Source organism: Pelophylax lessonae (assembly GCF_965119305.1).
Source record: "Pelophylax lessonae genome assembly, chromosome: 13".
Classification (NCBI taxonomy): Eukaryota; Metazoa; Chordata; class Amphibia; order Anura; family Ranidae; genus Pelophylax; species Pelophylax lessonae.
The window spans coordinates 180064641-180079671 of record NC_138780.1 but is presented as its reverse complement, the minus strand read 5'-3'; the positions used below and the strand labels follow the sequence as shown (position 1 = coordinate 180079671).

Genomic DNA, 15031 nt, shown 5'->3' with positions numbered 1-15031 from the left:
ACAAAAGAAATCTTCCTCTGCTGCAATACACAATGTCAGCTGTCGTTTTTTTTTCTGGAATTTTGTTTTGCATATCCGATATTTAGAGAAATGACAGTAGAATGTGATACTTTCTGTTTATTTAAATGTTTTAAACAATAAAAAAAAAAAATAAGTTATATATCGGCATCTTCCTCAGAGCTTCTTGGTCCTTTTCGTTTTTGTCGGTCATGGAGCTGGACATTGATCTGAAAATGGGATAAAAAAAATACATTTTATTTCCTGTCTCTGTGCGTTCGGTAAAGGTTTTCACAACTATCACCTGGGATTCATACATTGTTCCAACAAATTTCCCTACTGATAGCTGAGTCATTCGTTAAGGATGTGTGGCCGGCTTCCCGGCCCGCTCCCTAACAACCAGCTACACAGTTTAATAAAGAGAGAGGGGAAAAAAACAAATTGGGTTTGAACCTAGCCTTAAAAATGGGAACTCCCCCTTCCTAACACCCATGCTGACTAACCTGTTAACTTTTTTTTTTTTTAAAAAAATTTATATTTTAACATTCTTTTCCACATTTGTTTTTGAAATTAGCGTGGGGATTTTATTGTGATAGTTAAAATAAAAAAAGTTCCTGGTAAACATATTATACACGCCTGCACCTATCCTCCCCATCCCCCTTCCTTCTTCCTCCTATTCTTCTTGCCTGCCTTGTCTTTCTAGCGCTTCTTCTCTCTATTCATTCACACTCTCTTCTTAAAATAAGAAGGGGGATGAAGCGAATTCTGCTCTTCCAGAAGCAACTGCACTTTCTAGCTTGTTGTCTCTCTATGCTTTAGAGCTCCATATCTCTGTTTTTACATATTGTTCTACGGTTATATGTTCACCATGCTGTGATCTAGGATATACAGAATTACAGTCACGCTTCTGTTTGTTACTACTTTTTGTAGTTATTTGCTCCGGTTCATCAGTCTTTGAATAAAAGAAAAAAAAAAGGATATACTTCTTTTCAGCTTGCTTTACTCCAGTCATGTGATCTGGCTCTCATGTATCAGCTGGAGGGGAGCACAGACAACAGAAATGTCACCGCTCCTGGAATTCCCAGCAACTGTCTAGCACTCTTTCCTGCTGACACGGGATCACGTGACCGGGAATGGAGCGGCCTGAAAGTAGATAAGCATATACAGGTCCCTCTCAAAAAATTAGCATATTGTGATAAAGTTCTTTATTTTCTGTAATGTACTGATAAACATTAGACTTTCATATATTTTAGATTCATTACACACAACTGAAGTAGTGCAAGACTTTTATTGTTTTAATATTGATGATTTTGGCATACAGCTCATGAAAACCCAAAATTCCTATCTCAAAAAATTAGCATATCATAAAAAGGTTCTCTAAACGAGCTATTAACCTAATCAACTAACTCTAAACACCTGCAAAAGATTCCTGAGGCTTTTAAAAACTCCCAGCCTGGTTCATTACTCAAAACCGCAATCATGGGTAAGACTGCCGACCTGACTGCTGTCCAGAAGGCCATCATTGACACCCTCAAGCAAGAGGGTAAGACACAGAAAGAAATTTCTGAACGAATAGGTTGTTACCAGAGTGCTGTATCAAGGCACCTCAGTGGGAAGTCTGTGGGAAGGAAAAAGTGTGGCAGAAAAGTCTGCACAACGAGAAGAGGTGACCGGACCCTGAGGAAAACTGGGGAGAGGGAAATGCCAAAATGCCTGAAGTCCAGTGTCAAGTACCCACAGTCAGTGATGGTCTGGGGTGCCATGTCAGCTGCTGGTGTTGGTCCATTGTGTTTTATCAAGGGCAGGGTCAATGAAGCTAGCTATCAGGAGATTTTGGAGCACTTCATGCTTCCATCTGCTGAAAAGCTTTATGGAGATGAAGATTTCATTTTTCAGCACGACCTGGCACCTGCTCACAGTGCCAAAACCACTGGTAAATGGTTTACTGACCATGGTATTACTGTGCTCAATTGGCCTGCCAACTCTCCTGACCTGAACCCCATAGAGAATCTGTGGGATGTTGTGAAGAGAAAGTTGAGAGACGCAAGACCCAACACTCTGGATGAGCTCAAGGCCGCTATCGAAGCATTCTGGGCCTCCATAACACCTCAGCAGTGCCACAGGCTGATCGCCTCCATGCCACACCGCATTGAAGCAGTCATTTCTGCAAAAGGATTCCCGACCAAGTATTGAGTGCATAACTGAACATAATTATTTGAAGGTTGACTTTTTTTGTATTAAAAACACTTTTCTTTTATTGGTCGGATGAAATATGCTAATTTTTTGAGATAGGAATTTTGGGTTTTCATGAGCTGTATGCCAAAATCATCAATATTAAACCAATAAAAGGCTTGCACTACTTCAGTTGTGTGTAATGAATCTAAAATATATGAAAGTCTAATGTTTATCAGTACATTACAGAAAATAATGAACTTTATCACAATATGCTAATTTTTTGAGAGGGACCTGTACATCTTTCCAAAACAGGTTGGTCTACATAGGTGGTATGAGGGGAGAGGTGACATCTTTAAAATTTAGGTTTAGCTGGAATTCTTTTTATAAGAGAATATATATTATAGTGTATATAATTGCAACGCAAGTCATACAGATTCCTCCTGTATTGTAACTGTACTGTCTGCCCCCGTGTTGTAAAGTGCTGCGCAAACTGTTGGGCTATGCTATAACAATCCTCTATAATATTATAATTGAATGTTATTAAAAATGACCTTTTTCAATCTGCAGCCGCTGTAATGTTCTGTAAAATGCAATATGGCTACCTGGAGGTGTTCTGTGCACAGTATACAGAAGGTCCCCTAGATATGTCATTTCCTGCTTGTGTGATTGGCTCAGTGATTTTCCCAGGTCTTCCACCCCTCAAAGGAGACCCGGGCGGCTGGCTGGAGTCCTGAACGAAGCCGCAATCGGGTCTCCGATGTAGTAACTTAGAAGTGACGTCACTTCCGATTTACTTGGCTGCCAATGGCGCCGATTTGGGCATTTTAACTACCTTGAAGTGCAGAGAAGGGGTTTGGGGCCTTTTAGACCCCAGATCCCTCCGTTAGGAGTACCTGTCACTGCCTACAGGTTTAAATTCTTTGTGACAACAATAAAAGTGATGATTTTTTTTTAAAGGGCCAGTTGAAAAAAATTTCTTTAAAAGCGCCCCCATCTCCCTGCGTGCCAAAGAAAATGCATACATAAGTCGCGCCTGCAAATGTAAACTGCCGGCAGCGGGGAAAACGATCGGGTCCAGGATCCTCACAGACAGGATGTCGAGTGAGGGCAAGCTTGCCCTCACTCGACTATTGTCTTGGAGGACCGGAGCGACGGCAAACGTCGTTGCCGAGCAACTGGCTTAAAGGTCCCTTTCTTTTTTTTTTCCTTTCCAACTTTAGTGTACTTGTGAGATCTGAGGACTTTTTGACCCCAGATCTCACAAAAAAGAGGTCCTGTCGTGCCTATTTCTAATACAAGGAATGTTTACATTCCTTGTATTAGAAATAAAAATGATCAATTTTTTTTTTTTTTTAAAAACGGTGTAAAAATAATAAATAAAATAAATAGTAAAAAAAAAAAAAAAAATTAAAGCGTCCTGTCCCCGTTAGCTCGCGCGCAGAAGCGGACGCACACGGAAACCCGCCCACATATGTAAACGGTATTCAAACCACACATGTGAGGTATCGCAGCGATCGTTAGAGCGAGAGCAATAATTTGAGCCCTAGACCTCCTCTGTAACTCTAAGATGGCAACCTGTAGAAATTTTTAAAGTGTCGCCTATGGGGATTTTTAAGTACCAAAGTTCGTCGCCATTCCGTGAGCGTGCGCAATTTTGAAGCATGACATGTTAGGTATCTATTTACTCGGCGTAACATTATCTTTCACATTATGGAAAAAAATTGGGCTAACTTTACTGGATTCTTATTTTTTAATTCAAAAAAGTGATTTTTTTTTCCAAAAAAAATGCGTTTGGAAGACCGCTGCGCAAATACGGTGTGATAAAAAATATTACAATAATCTCCATTTTATTCTCTAGGGTCTCTGCTAAAAAAAAATATATAATGTTTGGGGGTTCTAAGTAGTTTTCTAGCAAAAACAACTGATTTTAGCTTATAAACACCAAATGTCAAAAATAGGCTTAGTAGGCAAGTGGTTAAAAAAAGATATTTTACAGTAAAGCCCCGTACACACGCACCGATTGTTGGCCCACCGATCGGCCGTCTTTTGTCCAGTGTTGTTGTGTTGGTTGAAATGTGCTCTAGACTGCACACAAATTTTGTCGGCCAACAACAACCAACTGCAGAAGTGATGTCATGTTCTGGTCTACTTTTCGTGTGTTTTTTCTTCACTGAGCATTCCCAGTCTTGATCATCACATTTTTGTCGGCCGAAATCTGTACTGACTGACGAACAATCGGCCGTTCTGTTGTTGGCCAACAAAAATTTTATAGCCTGCACACCAGAGAAAAGTCGCAGTCGGTTGTCGGAAGCATCATACTAACAAGCCGATAATCGGGCGGCGGCCAAAAATTCACTGCCAACAATCGGTACGTGTATACAGGCCTTTAGGCCCATATATTTGGACACGGACAGAATTTTAGATTTTTTTCAGATCTATACCAAAACATATTCAAGCTATAGTTCTATAATGGATATGGGCTGAAAGTGCACACTCACAGGTTTAAAAAGGGACCAAAAGTAATTGGACAATTGAATCAAAAGATGCTTCATGGCCAGGTGTGGGCTACTCCATTATTTCTTCATCAATTAAGCAGGTAAAAGGTGTGGAGTTAAATCTAAGTGTGGTATTTGCAAATCTATTGCTGTGAACCTAGATCATGGCTTCAAAGGAGCTGTCCATACAAGTGAAACAGCCCATTGTAAGGCTTTAAAAACGAAACCGAGATAGCAGCAACATTAGGAGGAATGACCAAATAAACAGTTAGGTACAATCCTGAGGAAAGAAGAATGCACTGGTGAGCTCAGCAACATAAAAAGGCCTGAACGTCCACGGAACACAACAGTGATGGATGATCGTAGGATCCTCTCTATGGAGAAGAAAAACCCATTCACAACATCCAGACAAGTGAAGGACACTCCAGGAGGAGGGTGTATCATTGTCAAAGTCTACAATCAAGAGAAGAGCTCACAAGAGCAAATCGGAGGGTTCACCACAAGGTGCAAACTATTTATAAGTAGCCTGAAGACTAGAAAAGCCAGATTAGACTTTGCCAAAAAAGCCAGACCAGTTCTGGAAAAGCATTCTTTGAAGGGGTGAAACTAATGCCCCGTACACACGCGTCGATAGTTGGCCGTGAATTTTCGGCCAATGTCCGATCGGCCGTTTTTCGGCTTGTTAGTATGATGCTTCCGACAACCGACTCCGACTTTTCGGCCAAACAAAATCTGGTGTGCAGGCTATAAAATTTTTGTTGGCCGTCACCACAACGGCTGATTTTCAGTCAGTACAGATTTCGGCAGACAAAAATCTGATGAGCAAGACTGGGCATGCTCAGAGAAGAAAAAACACACGGAAAGTAAACCAGCACATGACATCACTTGTGAAGTAGATTTTTGTTGGCCGAGAAAATTTGTGTGCAGTCTAGAACACATTTCAACCAACACTGGACAAAAGTCGGCCGATAATCGTTGCGTGTGTACGAGGCATTCGATTAATCTGTATCAGAATGACAGGAAGAAAAAAGTGTGGGGAAGGCTTGGAACAGCTCATGATCCAAAGCACACAACGTCATCTGTAAAACATGGTGGAGGCAGTGTGATGGCATGCATGGCTTCCAGTGCCGCTGAGTGTAGCATAAAAGTTTAATACATGAAATGATGTAGCAACTCACATGGGAATTAGCTTGTGTCCATATTCCTAACTCGCTTCCTGTATAGGTATGTCCGCATGCCGACTGACCCGCAGCCAGGAGATAATGATGCAGGAAGGACTGCGAGGGAGCTGGATGGGGTAGAGGCTGCGGTGAACCGCAAGCCTACCAGAAGTGACGTAACGCGTTTCAGAGCATGCGCACTGGGCTCCTTCCTCAGACGGGTCAGTGGGAATGCGGACATACCTATACAGGAAGCCAGTTAGGAATATGGACACAAGCTAATTCCCATGTGAGTTGCTACATCATTTCATGTATTAAACTTTTATGCTACACTCAGCGGCGCCTGTTTTTCTTCCTTGTTTGCCAGCGGGATTTCCGTCTTTTGCCTGCCAGAGCTGCCCTGAATCACATCAGCACCTGTAGAGCTTAGTCTCCAGCAGTCCCTGATCGTCTCAACTTATCATCTGTTGCTGCACTGGGGTCCTTTCCCCTTGGCACAAGCGCCCAACATTGCATGGCTTCCAGTGGCACTGAGTCATTGATGTTTATTGATGATGTGACCGAAGCAGCCGGATGAAATCTGCAGTGTTTAGAGATATACTGTCAGCCCAGATTCAGCAAAGTTGATTGGATGGCGCTTCACAGTACAGATGGACAATGATCCAAAAACACACTACAAATGCTACCCAGGAGCTTTTAAAGGAAAATAAGTGGAATAATCTTCAATGGCCGAGTCAATCACCTGATCTCAACCCAATTGAACATGCATTTCACTTACTAAAAGGCAGAAAGACCCGCACACAAAGAACTGAAGACAACTGCAGTAAGAGCCTGGCAAAGCATCAGAAAGTCTTTGGTAATGTCCATGGGTTCCAGACTTCAGGCAGTCATTGCCAGTAAAGAATTCTCAACAAAATATTAAACATGAACGTTTTCATTTTATATATGATTATATTAATTTGTCCAATTACATTTGAGCCCCTGAAAATGGGGGGGGGGGTATATAAATTTGTACTTGACATTGTTGATGTTCAACCCCTTGAATTAAATTTGAAAGTCTGCACTTCAAATTAATTTTGGATTGTTTGGTTTTAAATTTTATTCTGGTAGCATACAGAGCCAAAAGTATGAAAATTGTGCCTGTATCCAAGTGTATATATATATATATATATATATATATATGGACCTAACTATATAATGTTTGGGGGTTCTAAGTAATTTTCTAGCAACAAAATCCTGTTTTTAACTTGTAAGCAACAAATGTCAGAAATAGGCTTGGTCTTTAGGTGGTTATAGGTAGAGGAGAGATTTGGGGTCCAGGGGTATTGACCCCAGATCTCTCCATAAAGAGGACCTGCCATCCTTATTTCTATTACAGGGGATGTTTACATTCCTTGTATTAGGAATAAAAGTGATTAAAAAAAGAGAAATTTAATGCATCCCCCTCCCTCCGTGTGCAGAATCGAACACATACGCAACTCACATGTGTGAACAGTGTTCGCACCACACGTGAGGTATCGCTGCAAACGTTAGAGCAATAATTTGAGATCTCCTCTATAACTCTAAACGGGTAACCTGTAAAAAAATTTTTTAAAGAGCCGCCTATGGAGATTTTTAAGTACTGTAGTTTGTCACCATTCCACGGAGTGTGCGCGATTTTAAAGCATGACATGCTATGTATTTATTTACTTGGCATAACATCTTCCACATTTTATAAAAAAAAAAAAAAAATTAGGTATATGTTTTGTTTTTTAAGTTCATTAAAGTGTGTATTTTTTCCCCAAAATTGTGTTTAAAAAAAAAAAATGCTACGCAAATAACGTACAACATAAAACATTGCAATAATCACCATTTAATTCCCTAGGCTATCTGGTAAAATAAAAAAATGTATAATGTTTGGGGGGCTATAAGTAATTTTCTAGCAAAAAAAATACTGATTTAAACTTGTAAACAAAAAGTGCCAAAGTCTGATCTTCAAATTTTCAACAAATGTTTTTGTGCCCAGAGTTCAGCCTTAATATAGGAATTAAGGACACCTATTTCATCTGGCTTTGTGACTTGTCAGAGTGAAGTTGGTGCCAATACTGGAGAACACAGGTTGAGTTACTAAAACTGGAGAGTGCAAAATCTGCTGCTGCTCTGCATGGCAGCCAATCAGCTTCCAACTTCATCTTGTTCAATTAAGCTTTGACAATAGAACCTGGAGGCTGATTGGTTTCTATGCAGAGCTGCACCACATTTTGTACTCTCTAGTTTTGGTAAATCACCCCTCACAGCTCCATCCTGCACCAGGATAAGACAGATGCGAGTAGGACATTGAGGATCAGAAATGCCACGATTACTCAGAACTGAGAGAAAAGAGAACCCGTCATGGTAGAATCGTACAGCTTCTCTTACTGGCTTGGTTTTTAACCACTTCCATACCAGGCAAATTCTGGCATTCCATCATTTTTTTTGCTAGAAAATAACTCAGAACCCCCAAACATATATATTTTTAGCAGAGACCCTAGGGAATCAAATAGCGGTCGTTGCAATTTTAATGTCACATGGTATTTGCGCAGCAATTTCTCAAACGGGACTAAAAAAAAAAAAAAAAAAAGCAAAACACAATATTTACCCCAATTTTTTAAAATAATGTGAAAGATGATACCCAACATGTCACGCTTTAAAATTGCGCACACTCATGGAATGGTGCCAAACTTCAGTACATAAAACATTTTTTTTACAGGTTACCTGTTTTGAGTTAGGCCCCTTAAACACGGGCGATCCGATCAGATCCGCCTGTCAGTTTTTCAGGCGGATCTGATCGGCTGCTCTCACTTTCGAGCCTGTCCGTGAAATACGGACGGATGGAAACCCTATTTTCCATCCATCTGGAGGATCGGATGAGAACGGACAGGCGGTCCATTGTTATCCGATCTCCCCCTAGAGCAGTGGTTCTCAACTCCGGTCCTCGGGACCCACCAACAGGCCAGGTTTGCAAGATAACTAAATTACATCACAGGTGATCTCATTTGCTGCTCAGTGATTGCAGTATTCTAGTCTGCATCCCCCAAGGTAATACTTAAAATCTGGCCTGTTAGTGGGTCCCGAGGACCGGAATTGAGAACCACTGCCCTAGAGGACAGCAGGGAATCTGACAGCTCTGTCTCTGCACACAGAGCGGAGACGGAGCTGTCATCCACCTGCTCAGCGGGGATGGGTGGATCAAATCCCCGCTGAGCAGAACGGAGTCCGTCCCGTGTGAAAGGACCCTTACAGAGGAAATCTAGGAAGCTAGAAATATTGCTCTCACTCCGATGTTTGCAGCGATACCTCACAGGTGTGGTCTGATTTACATATGCGGGCGCGACCTACGTCTGCATTCGCTTCTGTGTGTGAGCACGAGGTGATGGGGGCACTTTAAAAAAAAATATATATTATTTTTTCACTTTCCCTTTTTATTTTTTGATCACTTTTTTTCCTATTACAAGGAATGTAAGCATCCCTTGTAATAGGAGTAGGGCATGACAGGGTCCTCTTTACAGAGAGATCTCTCCTCTATGCTGAAAAGCCTAAAATAAATAAAAAAAGTGGCAGTTTTTACATCTGCCGGCACCAGAAGTGACGTCATGACCTCAGAGGGTCATGGAGATGGCCTGGGACCATCTGGTCCATAGCCATCCCTCTATGGTAAACCGCGGCCACGGGTAGATTCATTCTCCAGCTCCCCGATCACACGGGCAAGTCGAGAGAAGCACTGGAGGGCAGCGGGGGATGTCCCCTCTCGCCTTTAAAGCGGTAGTATACCGCTTTGTGCGAGTTTTAACTACAGGTAAGCCTATAATAAGGCTTACCTGTAGGTACAATTAAGATCTCCTAAACCGGCACGGTTTAGAAGATATTTGCACTGCATGCAGCCGCTCACGCGAGCGGCGCATGCGCTCTGAAGGTCCGGCGGACCTTCAGCGTTCCTTGCCGGGAGTGACGCCATCGCGGCTCCGGCCAATCACGGCGCCGGAGCCGCCGAACCCGGAAGAGACCCAAGGGATCATGTCAGCTCCCACAGCGGTGTCCGGGGGTCCGTGTCAGGGCTTCGTTCTAAGGTAAGTAATTCATAATGAGCTAGTATGCGATGCATACTAGCTCATTATGCCTTTGTCTTGCATGTTTTTTTTTTTTTTTTACGTATACAACCGCTTTAAAAACAATCAAGCAGCTAAACAGCTTCTATGATTACTTTTGCTTTGCAGGGAATCGCTGGCTGAAAAAGAAGATATATCTGACTGATGCCTGCAACTGCACCCATCATCCAGATATCTCCATTGAAAGTCCAGGACATCATATGAAATCCTACAGGCAGGAAGTGATTAAAAGGTGCAAACCACAAGCATGCAGCCAGTGAAATCTGGTTTGCATTACATTCCAGGTCAGCAATTTGCTGGGCAGTGAATATGGGGTCCCTGTGACACGTCATGGAAATGAACTCGGCTCCCACGTTTTTGTGCTCAGGGGTAGAGTTGATGGGGTGTCTGGCATGAAAGTAGGACTGTCAGTGCTACCCCTAACAATCAATCAGCTTGTCCCTTTCATGTTCTATGGCTGAATTTCAGACAAGCACCTGTGTGAGAAGGCGCTAAAGGAAGCAGCCACGGTATTACCTCTGTGGCCATGAATTCATTTAGGTGGAGCTTCCATAAAAGTCCATATAATAAAAGGTACGGCGGTGTGCCCGGGGTATGAAGTGTTTTTACTGCCCCAGAGACAGGGGTGTCAACATCATTCCCACCCCCATAGATTGTATACCTTGTACCCGTCCACAATGTGATCTTCCTGGTTCAGAACACTCCTGACGGAGTCCTCTCTGGCGAATCCCACCCAGCCGTAACCTGTGGGGAAGCCGGTCTTCTTGTTCTGTGTGGGGGGGAGAGAGAGGCCGGGTCATAGAACATCCATCACACATTGGAGGGGAGGTAAAATTCTGTTCAATCTCCCAATGGTGTCTCAGAGTGCAACAAATATCATCAGAGAGTAATACAGAGCCCTCTGCACCCCCTACCACAGGGAAACGCCTTTATCTGGAGTTTGGCTTTAAAGCAGATTCATCTTTAAAAGTGATTTATATTAAAGCTTCATTATTGTTTGTTTTTTTTTTTAAAATAATATGTTATACTTACCTGCTCTGTGCAGTGGTTTTACAGAGAAGTCCTGATCCTCTGTACAGGTCACCTACCGACGCTCCTGACTCCTCCCCCTCGAGCAGTGCCCCCCCCCCCCAAAAAAAGTTTCTTGCTCTGAGGGCAAATGGTGTGTGCTCGCTCCCAGACCCTTCAAAACTACAGAATCCCTACTTGCTTAACTTGGCAATCCCCCACCCCCAAACAACACAGGTTCCACCCCTAAACTACCTCCATTACCTGAACTACACAAGCCCCATCCCCCCAAACTGCCTCCATTCCCTAAACTACACAAGCCCCACCCCCCAAACTACCTCCATTCCCTAAACTACACAAGCCCCACCCCCAAACTACCTCCATTCCCTAAACTACACAAGCCCAACCCCCCAAACTGCCTCCATTCCCTAAACTACACAAGCCCAACCCCCCAAACTACCTCCATTCCCTAAACTACACAAGCCCAACCCCCCAAACTGCCTCCATTCCCTAAACTACACAAGCCCCACCCCCCAAACTACCTCCATTCCCTAAACTACACAAGCCCCACCCCCCAAACTGCCTCCATTCCCTAAACTACATAAGCCCAACCCCCCAAACTGCCTCCATTCCCTAAACTACACAAGCCCAACCCCCCAAACTGCCTCCATTCCCTAAACTACACAAGCCCCACCCCCCAAACTGCCTCCATTCCCTAAACTACATAAGCCCAACCCCCCAAACTGCCTCCATTCCCTAAACTACACAAGCCCAACCCCCCAAACTGCCTCCATTCCCTAAACTACACAAGCCCAACCCCCCAAACTACCTCCATTCCCTAAACTACACAAGCCCAACCCCCAAACTGCCTCCATTCCCTAAACTACACAAGCCCAACCCCCCAAACTGCCTCCATTCCCTAAACTACACAAGCCCCACCCCCCAAACTACCTCCATTCCCTAAACTACACAAGCCCCACCCCCCAAACTGCCTCCATTCCCTAAACTACACAAGCCCAACCCCCCAAACTGCCTCCATTCCCTAAACTACACAAGCCCCACCCCCCAAACTACCTCCATTCCCTAAACTACACAAGCCCCACCCCCCAAACTGCCTCCATTCCCTAAACTACATAAGCCCAACCCCCCAAACTGCCTCCATTCCCTAAACTACACAAGCCCAACCCCCCAAACTGCCTCCATTCCCTAAACTACACAAGCCCAACCCCCCAAACTGCCTCCATTCCCTAAACTACACAAGCCCAACCCCCAAACTGCCTCCATTCCCTAAACTACACAAGCCCAACCCCCCAAACTGCCTCCATTCCCTAAACTACACAAGCCCCACCCCCCAAACTACCTCCATTCCCTAAACTACACAAGCCCCACCCCCCAAACTGCCTCCATTCACTAAACTACATAAGCCCAACCCCCCAAACTGCCTCCATTCCCTAAACTACACAAGCCCAACCCCCCAAACTGCCTCCATTCCCTAAACTACACAAGCCCAACCCCCCAAACTGCCTCCATTCCCTAAACTACACAAGCCCAACCCCCCAAACTACCTCCATTCCCTAAACTACACAAGCCCAACCCCCCAAACTGCCTCCATTCCCTAAACTACACAAGCCCCACCCCCCAAACTACCTCCATTCCCTAAACTACACAAGCCCCACCCCCCAAACTGCCTCCATTCCCTAAACTACACAAACCCCACCCCCCAAACTACCTCCATTCCCTAAACTACACAAGCCCCACCCCCCAAACTACCTCCATTCCCTAAACTACACAAGCCCCACCCCCCAAACTGCCTCCATTCCCTAAACTACACAAGCCCCACCCCCCAAACTACCTCCATTCCCTAAACTACACAAGCCCCACCGCCCAAACTGCCTCCATTCTATAGACTACACAATCCCCACCCCACTAAACTGCCCCAGCCCTCCAAACTACCTCCATTACCTGAACTACACAAGCCATGCCCCCTAACTACACAAGCCCCATCCCACTAAACTACACAAGCCTCCCCAAACTGCCTCCATGCCCTAAACCAGTGTTTCTCAACTCCGGTCCTCAGGGCACACTAACAGGCCAGATTTTAGGTATTACCTTGGGCAGATGTAGACTAGAATACTGCAATTACTGAGCAGCAAATGATATCACCTGTGATGTATTTCAGTTTTCTTGCAAACCTGGCCTGTTAGTGTGCCCTGAGGACCGGAGTTGAAAAACACTGCCCTAAACTACACAAGCCCCATCCTACTAAGCTTTACAAGCCCCACCCCAAATCTACTTCCATTCCCTAAACTAGACAAGCCCCATCCCCAAACTACCTTCATTACCTGAATCACACAAGCCCCACCCCTAATCTACTTCCATTACTTAAACTACACAAGCCCCACCCCTAATCTACTTCCATTCCTTAAACTACAGATACCCCATCCTACTAAGCTACACATACCCCATCCTACTAAGCTACACAAGCCCCTCCCCCAATCTACCTCTATTACCTGAATCACACAAGCCCCTCCCACTAAGCTCCACATGCTCCACCCCTAATCTACTTCCATTTCATAAACTAGACAAGCCCCTCCCACTAAGCTACACATACCCTATCCTACACATGTCCCTCCCCCAATCTACCTCCATTCCCTGAACTACACAAGCCCCGCCTCCTAATCTACCTCCATTACCTGAACTACACAAGCCCCATTCCTAAACTACACAGGCCACGCCCCCTAAACGACTTTTATGCCAGACATCGCATGTGATTCGCACCGCATTGCTGTGCACATCACAGTGAATTTAGCCATATGGTTTGTATGGCTGGAAATGCTGAGCTCACACTGGTGCGATGTTAGACACTACATGCGATTCACACCACATTGCTGTGCAGATCTCATGCGATGTCCGTGCGATGCGATCTCAGCCATACAAGCATTCGCACCAAAATAGTGCAGGACCCTTTTTTTGGTTTGCAATGGAATCGGATCGCATGGGTGTTCACACACCTATGTGATCCGATTCCTGGACCATTTGTACAGTTTGCACTGCGATCTGTCAACTGGAGGTGTCATTAACTTTACATTGACACCCCCAACAATTCGCAGATCTCAGTGTGAACTAATGTGCGATTCTGGTGCGATGGGGGAACCTGCACTGAATTGCAGGATTTCCTGCATCGCACCAGTGTGATCCGGAACGTAATGTCTGTGTGATACAAATTCTGCCGAACTGTATGGCTGAATATGGTGCAGGACCCTTTTTTGGTCCGCAGGGGAATCGCATCAGAGCCCCCGCCCCCTAATCTACCTCCATTCTCTGAACTGCACGAGCCCCGCCCCTATGAACACAAAGCCCCGCCCCCTAATATACCTCCATTCTCTGAACTGCACGAGCCCCGCCCCTATGAACACAAAGCACCGCCCCCTAATCTACCTCCATTCTCTGAACTGCACGAGCCCCGCCCCTATGAACACAAAGCCCCGCCTCCTAATCTACCTCCATTCTCTGAACTGCACGAGCCCCGCCCCTATTAACAACGAGCCCCGCCCCCTAACCTACCTCCATTCTCTGAACTGCACGAGCCCCACCCCTATTAACAACGAGCCCCGCCCCCTAATCTACCTCCATTCTCTGAACTGCACGAGCCCCGCCTCCTAAACTACCTGGAGGTTACCTGCAGATTTACACTCAGGTGACCCCAGTCTGTGAATGTCTCATACAAGTCTATAGGGGTGACTGTAGAAGAAAGAGGATGGGTCATTCATTGTAAACCCCAACTGGAAGACATGTACAGGATGACATATTGGGGAAGGGGGGGGGGCACAGACCACGTGACTCCGCACTCACCAATTGGATGTTACATTTCACCACCGGGCCGAACTGAGCGAAATACTCCCGGAGCTCTCCTAGGGGGAACACAAACACACCGATCAGACCCAACACTGATACACACACCGACACCCGCTATGATAACACTCACTGCTCCCGGCTGTGAACGGGATCCGCGACATGAAGATCTCGTGAATGACCCTCCTGGCTGCCGCCATCTTGGTGATCTCTAAGCTCC

The 15031-nt window shown here is 44.9% G+C and overlaps 1 protein-coding gene across 1 annotated transcript; it reads right to left on the bottom strand.

The window, feature by feature from the left end:
• Positions 1 to 102: 102 nt before the first annotated feature.
• On the bottom strand, positions 103 to 15016 carry SLIRP (SRA stem-loop interacting RNA binding protein). The gene is made up of 4 exons (XM_082275296.1): positions 14945 to 15016; positions 14812 to 14870; positions 10613 to 10720; positions 103 to 227 (listed from the first exon to the last, which is right to left on the bottom strand). Exons 1-4 carry the CDS (start codon positions 15009 to 15011, stop codon positions 156 to 158), a joined length of 306 nt encoding a protein of 101 aa, XP_082131422.1. The 5' UTR covers positions 15012 to 15016; the 3' UTR covers positions 103 to 155.
• Positions 15017 to 15031: the final 15 nt, after the last annotated feature.